Below are 9,339 nucleotides of genomic sequence, written 5' to 3' on the forward strand. Positions count from 1 at the left end.
GCAACCTATAGCGTGGGTGCCTCCTAAAATTTACATGCTATTTTACATATGCAAAATATTATATCTATTTAATCCTCCAAGTTAAATTATTGCGTCAAAATATGTTTTTAAACCGCATCTAAACCGTTCAGTGTTATATGTTTGCGGTGTTCTATCTGGTTGCTTTAATCAATGCAAAACACATCAAGCGTTCGTGAAATTTGAAATACGCCAGTCATCTGCTGAACCGGAACGGATCTATATAGTATTCGTGATTGTCATGATAAAAACCTAAGGGAATATACCTGTTATAGCTGCTTTTAATACCTACGTATTGAGCTCTTTCCGAGACATTTTGCTCCACACCACAGGGGTTTTACTCGTTGATTGCCAGCTACGTGAACGAGTTTCGTTAACAGATCTTGACAAAATGACAGAGAAAAGCCGGTCCTTAAGACGCAACGACGTTGTTCAAAATATACTCAACAAACTTGATGCTACGGTAATTTGCACTCAGTGTCGTGATGTTTTCAAGGATCCTAAGCTGTCGGTGTGTTTGCACAGCTTTTGTGGTAACTGTTTGGAACAGTTATGGAATCATCAGTCGTCAAAGCTCATTTTTAAGTGCCCGGTATGCCAAACAGAAGCGACGGTACCGGAGGAAGATCTTAAACCATCGACGAAAATGCCGGACTCGCCGTCAAATTTTCACCTGAGTAGAATCCTAGATCTTTACAAGGCAAAGACCTTGAAGGAAGCAGATGGGGTATGCGACAACTGCAAAGACACAACAAAATTGGAAGCGTTTTGTTTCGACTGCGATGAGTACCTTTGCCCGCCTTGCACTAGTGCGCACGCTCAAATGAACGTGAAAAAGAAGCACCGCGAAGTCAAACTTAATGAATTTGAAAGCAGCCACTACGAAGCGTTATACAAGCGTCCCATCTACTGCCAACATGAAAGAAAAGACTTGGAAAGCATAGAGTTCTATTGCCCGGAATGTGATGTCTACATGTGTGGCCTCTGTAACATTATTGACGAGGAATATCACGCAACACAAGACATTCAAGATGTGGCAGACAGAAGTAAAGTCGCGATGGAGGAAAAAGCGACTATTGTACGCGGAAAAGCTCGGGAGATTCAGACGGGCATCGAAAACACCGAAAATCGCATCGCGGAAATCGATAGGTGCATCGATTTGCTGAAAAACGAAGTGGATGAGAAAGTCGCATATCTCGTAGGAATCCTCACGAAGCATGGCGATGAGATGTCAAAGATGTTAGAAGAAATCCGCAACGAAAAGAAAGGAAAAATTCTGACACAGAAGAGCAGGCTAGAGTCTCTTTCAGCCCAGACGAATAGTTCACTTGAATTTGTGGATTCTCTAATCGGTAGGGAATTTGCTCCCGAAATTATGGTTCTAAGAGATCGCGTGATCTCTCGGCTGGAAAGTTTGGGTGATATGATCATTGACACGCGACCAGTAGAGAATTCAGCCGTAGAGTACATTCCGAATCCTTCGCTGGTGAACACCCTTGAGACGATGTCGCTTGGTCAGATCGTTGTCAGCAGTACTGACCCGTTGTCGTGCTTCGCAGACGGCGAAGGACTCAGAAAAGCCTTTGTGGGAGAAGATACGTCTTTCGCGGTGACAACTCGAGATATGAATGGTGACGTGTGTTATAGCAGTGCAGATCACGTCACGGTAGAAGCAAAATCTAACAACAACTGCGGAGAAGTAATCACGGCTGACGTTAAAAGCTCCGAAGATGGACACTACGACGTGACGTACGTTGCCAAAGCGGTTGGTACTTACGGCTTGGAAGTAAAAGTTGGTGGCCAGCACATCCAGGAAAGTCCTTTTGAACTGGTCATCAAACCACCTGTCATGCTTCCTTTCAAATCTTTCGAGTCCATGACAGGAGCAAACGGTCTCTTCACCCAACCCAACGGCATTGCCATCAGCAGTATCGGAGACATTGCGGTCTCGGACACTCAAAAACACTGCGTCCATTTGTTGAATTCAAGCGGGATGAGCAAAATGGACTTTGGAGGAGAAGAGCTGAACTATCCCGTTGGCGTTGCCTTTGACGTCACTGAGAAAAACGTCATAGTCGCCGATAGGGACAACCATCGCATTTTGGTTTATAACGCGAAAACAGGCAAGCTGGTTCGAAAGATCGGCCGTCGGGGCAGCGGCGAAGGTCAGTTCGACGGACCCTCCGGAATCTGCGTAGATGGCGAAGGTCGCATCATTGTCGCCGACTGGAACAACCATAGAATCCAAGTCTTCTCGCCCGAGGGAATTTTCTTGTTTAAGTTTGGAGACACGATTAAAAGCAAGCTGAAAAAGCCTAGGGCCGTTACTTTCTGCAACGTAAGGAAGCGCTTTGTGGTCTCCGACACTGGAAATAATGTCTTAAAAGTTTTCGGCCCCAAGGGAAACTTTCTGCAAACCATTGGAGCACCGGGCGCCAAGAAAGGAGAACTGTATAGTCCACGAGGAGTTATTGTGGACAAGTTGGACAGAATTGTAGTTTGCGATTTTGACAATCATCGCGTGCAGTTCTTTAGATTCGATGGAACTTGCCTGAATTCGTTCGGTGCTAAAGGAAAGTCGCTGGGACAGTTTAATCACCCAATGGGTGTCGCTTTATTAAAGGATAATCAAATTGTTATCAGTGACTGGGGAAACGATCGTATTCAAGTATTCTCCATGGGCAACCAAACAAGGGTATCACTATTCACTGAACACAAGAATTCTACATTGTAGAATGAATTTACTCCAGACAATTTAAGTTTTGTTCACTTTATAACTGAACAGTCACTCATCTTTTACTTGTCCCTGCAGAAACTCGAATATCTTCGTCAGTTCAACTGACTTGATTTGTAAAATAGTTCATTAGAAGGTTGCCATTTAGCTGTTAAAAAAACTTTCAGAATACAGAGAAACAAATCATTTGTTTCTTCGCTTAGTCACAGCAGTGCCTGATGCACAAGTGCACAGCGAACCGTACAAATGTGGTATAGTTTAATAGATTAACTGTTTTTATAAATTGTCTTCAATTTTACGTCCCAAAATTCATGGTTTTATAAAGATTTTTGTCTAATCGGTTTTTCTTACTTTGATTTTAAGAGTTGAATTGAATACGGAATATTTACCAAATACGGTGCGAAACTGATATATACTTTCAAAGTGAATTCCGGCAATGAAGTATTTATAGTTTAAAAAGAAAGATAGGTTTTTTATAGATTTACACAGAATTAGATTCATTTGGTAGTTAGATCATTTTATGTGATGAAACTTTGGAGAAGCACTCCTGTTTGTGAAGTATTCTATGTGTTTTGTGAAAAAATTTCAATAGCAAACTGAATTGTAGTAATCAATGCAGTAAAATGAAGTCTATATTAATTTTGTAAGCTGAATAATTAAATCCAATATCTCAATCTACTAAGCAGTGTTCTCAGTGGCGTAACGTGAGGTTTTGAAGGTGAACGCACGGAAAGAAAGCCCTGGGGGGTACTCTCTTATACAAGTCATATTGGTATTTGCAGCCCCAAAGGGTAGGGGTTTGGGGCCTTTTTGGTCTGAAAACGGGTATACACTTTGCCCATTTTGGTCTGGAATCGGGTATGGTTTTCGAGGGAACTACCGGAGTGTATGGACGTATTTATCGTTTCGAAGAAAGAAATAGAAATATGCGAATTCGAAATACGTTAATTTGGAGCAATTTTTTGTTTGCGCTCCAATCAAAGAAATTATGACATAATTTCTGCCTCAAGGCAAGGTCGGAAAGCAGGTGTGGAAATTAAAATTTTTTGGTCTGAAATAGGGGTCAGGATTTGGGGAACTGGTCGGCACACCCCCACCAAGAATTCCCAGGAGTACCCCCACCACTCCAGGAAGAAAGGATGGACCTCCGAAGGTACTGCAAACTAGCTATAGGGGGTCTGGAGGCATGGTCCCCCACGGAAAATTGTTCAAATTTAGAAGAAGTGCCATTTCCTGCGTTTTCGTAGGACATTTTCAGTAAATAGATGCGAAGGAAAATGCAATAATTATATATAATTAGTTGTTTAATTTTCATCTCAAGTGTTATTGGTAGGGTGCAAAAAAGGTAGAACAATGACGACATCAAGGAGGTAACAAGCAAAGGGCGAGTTGTTTACCCTTCAGACGGGTAATAGCCTGCGTAGCAGGCACTAGGAAATAAATGGGCGCAAGAAACAACAGGTGCGCGCGAGCGAGACACGTGTCTCCTTCTCGCGCGTGCGTTTTTTCTTGCGCCCATTTATTTGCTAGCGCCTGCTACGCAGGCTAGACGGGTAAAAACACCACTAAAATGAGAAAGAAATATCATTCATCCCGATTTAATGATAAAAAGGCTTCGAGGAACATGACAAATATATATTTTCCAGATTTCAGCTGTACTCAAAAGCGTATGTGCGTGTAATGATGCAACGCCCCTGGTTCTATGTTGCACGGCTTTTAGATATATTGACAATGTGCTTTTACCTCTATCTGCAGTTTGATCTGTCGGTGTAAGTGCAAAACTTTGAGTCAGTTCAGTTACTCGCACTCAGTCATTGCAATCGATAATCCACACTCAATCATTTAAGGCCTTTAAACCCTTTGATAGTGACTGGTTTAATATGTTGACATGAAAAATGTTGCAAAAACTCTTAAAGCCAGTTGATTCTATATATATATATATATAAAAAATTCGACCTTCTACATCAACACACCTTTTTTGCCCTTAGCCTGTTTTTCAGCTACGATTGTGAAAAGTCACCAAGCACAGTGAAAAGGGGACTAAAAACAACCATCGTTCTAAAACTTTATTGAAGCACAATGAAGTTAGATAACTTGTGTCGTATCTAGGACTAAATGGCCGTAAATATAACTTAGCTATCTAGGTTTTTACACTTGAATAAACTGCAACTTGTGAAATTTTATAACTCTCATCCAAAATACAGTTGTTTTCATTCTCGACCAACCCAGGTTTAAGTTTTCCCTTCTAAACATGATAGGCAATAAAATGGAACCCTTCAGAGTATTTGTTAGGCTTATGGATGACCTTTATGAACGGCCCGAGTTGTTTTAGCTTAATTCTTTTTTGTGCTAGGACCGATTCAAATCTCAGCATTCAGCATTCGTGACTTGAATAAAATTTCCTTCCATTTGCTGATAAACAGATCTTTTATATTGCACTTTTATATTGTACCTACCGTGCTTAGCCTTTCGTGCACGCAAAAACGCATGCTCAGCTTTGTTATCAGTTTAATCTGCCAACGAAGAAAAGTTCTAACTGCAAAGATAAGATTAGCCTGTACACAGACGTTCTTTTATTTTTCTTTTCGTTCTTTCCGAAAAATCGGCGAGGGCGCTTCTATTTTCTTCTTCCTCCACCCCTACCCCCTTGCGCTCGCGGTCAATAAATCGCCGTCGGTTTTTATTTTTGATCACGCGCGTTAGACGGACTTCGAGGAGAAAATAGAGGGTCTGTGAACAGGCAGCTAAGATAATATTCCTGCTTGGAGGGAGGAGTGGGAGGGGTTAGTTGCCTACAGTATACAATCGCGGATCTTATTTATGACGAGTGAGTGGTTCAACACAAACCAATACAAAGGCTATGAATTAGAAGTCAAGTGCAAGTTCAAGTTCAGTTTATTTCGCTCAATATATATTTTGACTAACGCTAGGTTAAAGACTCAACTTACAGAATTTGCAGTGACTGGAAAATGATATGAAAGTTTGAGTATGATGGCCAAGTGAACCATTAGGTTTTCTATAGTTGGCCATCATAACTGCCAATTACGCTTAAAATAAGTACAGGCGATGAACCAGAAAGAGCAAAATTAAATAAATATGTAAGAACATAATAATAGAAAAGAAAAGAAACAATTAATAACAGTTAATAACAATTAAACAAAATACAAAAGATTTATTTACAAAAGATTTATTTACAAAAGATTTATTATTTATTAAATCATAAACACACAGTGTCCGGGGGCGTAGCCAGGATTTTTCAAAGGGGGGTCACAGACTACTCACCAGATCACCATCCGGGGATCGCCGACTATATAGGGTTTATACCGCATGCTCTCCCTCGTGTATCAGCGGGCTCAGTCGTATTATCTCGGCATGAAGACCCATATTAACTAAAGACAAGAGCCGTTGACGAAAATGATTTACAAAAAATAAACTAAAGCTTAATCATTTGTTACATTTCCTTCCTAATAGGTAATTTAGCATACGCTCATAACAAGTAAGAAGTAAAAAGGGAAAATAAAAGTAGAAAATAGAAACCTACGATAGCTCAAGACAGGTCGCTATAGGCCTTTTTAAAATAGTGCGTCTGAATGAGTCTCTTAAACTTATCAAAATCATTCTCTTTCCTAATACAGTCCGGTAAACCGTTCCAAGTCTTTGGAGAAGCTAGGGTCTTGCAAAATAACGCCCACATTACTCCGCAGGTTATAGCGAGAATATCGTGTAATATGTACGAGATTACTTAAATACGCAGGCCCCAGATTGTAAATAGGCTTGAAAGAGATCACAGAGATTTTATAGCAAATTCGGAACTTCACCAGAGCACCAATGCAGGGAAGGCAGCACTGGGGTAGTATGACAGTATCTGGGTGCATGGGTGATAACTGCAAGATGCACAGCTAGTCACACCATAGAGAAGACCGTTGCAATAATCAATGCGTGCCATGATCACGCCTTGTATAAGCAATTTGGTGGAGGCAGACGTCAAGAACTTCCTTATTTGTCTGATATTATACTTGATTGACAAGTCTTGTTTAGTTTCTCTGCAGTGTCTTATATGTACGAACTGTACCTCAAAGTCAATCATCGCACTTTACCGTCAATGTTCAAGATGGTCCTACGTTTTATTCTATTACTCTATTAGGCCATACTATTGCATATGTATAAAAAATAAGATGCCGATTGCAACCAGAACTAGTAGATGCTTGCCTGTCCAGTATTAAGGAGCCATATAGAACTTTTAATCGTTGTTTTTTGGAACATTAGACATAATAGTTCATACTGCAAAGAGACCTAAAAGTTGTTAATGTGTACTCACCAAAATGATCAATTTAAAACAAAAAAAATTGATTTATTCACGTCAATTTGAAAACGTAAAAAGATTGAAAAATCGGTTGACATTTTCTCGATCCCTTGACTGAGACTTTTAAAATATACTGTATATATGAGGGTGTTTCTGCAAATTCACTTCACTTTTCGTTTTCGCTTTTAGTGAACTCACAGGGGGTCCGACAAGTCCACTCCGTTATCCTATGACAGTGCAGGAGGCCATCATGAAGTTGTGTTTAGTTTGTATTTTTCTTCTTGCTGTTATTTGCCAAGGAGCAATGGTAAACAATACAATGATGCTTTCTTCAGTTTATTAACAATTATTAATTTTACAACATACAATTTATGGGAAACATGATCCAGTTACCCAGTTCCTTTTTTTTAGGAAGAAATGGGGATAAGACTACTTTTCCCCCAGGGGCCTGAGATACAACTTATGGGCGAATAAAAATCCCTAGGTGATTTGTATCAGACATAATATATAGATTTAGCCAGGGCTAAAAGCGAGGCTCCCATTAATAAATTTATAACTTAAATTAAACAATAAACTTGTATTCGAATTCCACAATTCAGTTAACTTTAGAGCACATTTATGTGACTTTTGAGGGAAAGGCTACCTGATTTTAGAGAAAAATAATTTGCAAACAGCCCAAGAGTGAACCAAATCTTACATCGAGTTGATAGCCTCATATGTACACCCAAAAACTGGTAATGATCTTCGATCACATTTAAGAGCCATAATGGCTCTTGATCACCGTAGATTAATTAGTGGAAAAAAAAATCAGGCCAACTTTTTTGCGTTCGACAAGTTTACTTTGCAAAATCTTGTCAACAAATCTGGGTGCGTGTAAACCAACCTTTTATAGCATTAATACATCACAAATGAGGTGAAACAGTAGTATGAGGCACTGTTTTTATCATACGGGCAGACCTTGGACAGAAAGCAGTATTTCACAATACAAATTAGACTCATTCAATATTCATAAACTGTTAAAAAAATTTCCAAAATCACCTATACGGCCATCCGGTTCTCACTTTTGTAGTGCGAGCTGTGGCGAGTGTTTGAATGAACATTAACAGAGTTACGCTCCAACATTATAAAGAATTTATTATGTTTATTTTTTATTTAATGGTTTAACGCGCGGCATTTTGAGTACTCCTGCAAGCGATGTTCACTGAACGACTGAAAACAATCGGCACAGCGATTAAAATTACAACAGAGACTACTAACAATCAATAAAAGAAATATAATTCGGTGAAACATATACAGAGACAACAATTTTCATTCTGGAAGACAAGTATTAAAGTGTCCCTAAAAATCCTGAGTCTTCAAGCTTCAAGCTTAAGTTTATGTTTTAAGCCGGCTTCCCGGTGTTTGCTTTTTTCAAAGACGAACTCGAGGCAAGAAAATCGCTCAAAGCTTTCTTTTCTGGCCAGAATTATAACTAAATATTCTTTGGAGCGTTTTCTTTCTATTTGCGGTGAGAAACTGTCTAAAGGCTTTTTAAAGTTCTGTAAGTTTATATCAAACCTGATACTCGGTCAGATCATTGTCTCAAATCTTACAAACGTGCATAAACTAAATGCCCGCATAAACTCCGCTCGACTTCATTAAATTAGATACAAAAAACAAACATCAAATACAATAATTTCTCTGGCTTACCATTCGAGATGCAGCACCTGAAAGGTATCAAGAACAGCCAGTATCGCTTCAGACTTTGCAATCCTCTTACGCATCAAGCAAGGTGAAAACGAAAACAATGCTATCCGAAATCGGATTTCCGACTTTGACAAGCGACGTATTCCTCAACCAAAAACCCAATAAACAAACTAGCCATGAATAACAGAAGACTCCTGATAGCAGCTGAATTTCATTTTGCACATCCAGTGGAAAAAGACAGTTAAAAACATTACAAGTTGACACAAAACTCTGTCAGCTTCAGCTGTCAAAGTAAACAAGATTCAAGATGCTGCATAAATTTTCCGCATGAACTCACCTGTCAAATTTTGACCAATCAGAGCATAAAAATTGGACGTAGAGCGTGACCAACGCGTGACCATGGTGAGAAAAGTCAAAGGCAACTGTCTTCCCTGCCTGTAACAGCTGGCTGAATTTTCGCGTCCGAGGTCAGTTTGCAATCAAAATTTTGTGTAGCACATAAACACAACATATTTCATATGAATTTAGAAAAAAATTGAACTTGAGCCTGCGAACACTTGAAAACTAGTAACTTGTCAGCGCATAACTTCAAAAAAAT

The 9,339-nt window shown here is 39.5% G+C and overlaps 1 protein-coding gene across 1 annotated transcript; it reads left to right on the forward strand.

Moving 5' to 3' along the window:
- Nucleotides 1-128: 128 nt before the first annotated feature.
- LOC140942860 (E3 ubiquitin-protein ligase TRIM45-like) lies at nt 129-2,817 on the forward strand. Its single transcript, XM_073391873.1, has one exon. The coding sequence runs from the start codon at nt 410-412 to the stop codon at nt 2,750-2,752; it is 2,343 nt and encodes a 780-aa protein (XP_073247974.1). The 5' UTR covers nt 129-409; the 3' UTR covers nt 2,753-2,817.
- Nucleotides 2,818-9,339: the final 6,522 nt, after the last annotated feature.

The sequence above is a fragment of the Porites lutea genome, chromosome 7, assembly GCF_958299795.1.
Source record: "Porites lutea chromosome 7, jaPorLute2.1, whole genome shotgun sequence".
NCBI classification, from domain to species: domain Eukaryota; kingdom Metazoa; phylum Cnidaria; class Anthozoa; order Scleractinia; family Poritidae; genus Porites; species Porites lutea.

Coding starts and splice junctions, on each gene's coding strand:
- LOC140942860 (XM_073391873.1), top strand. CDS start 410: ATGACAGAGAAAAGCCGGTCCTTAAGACGCAACGACGTTGTTCAAAAT.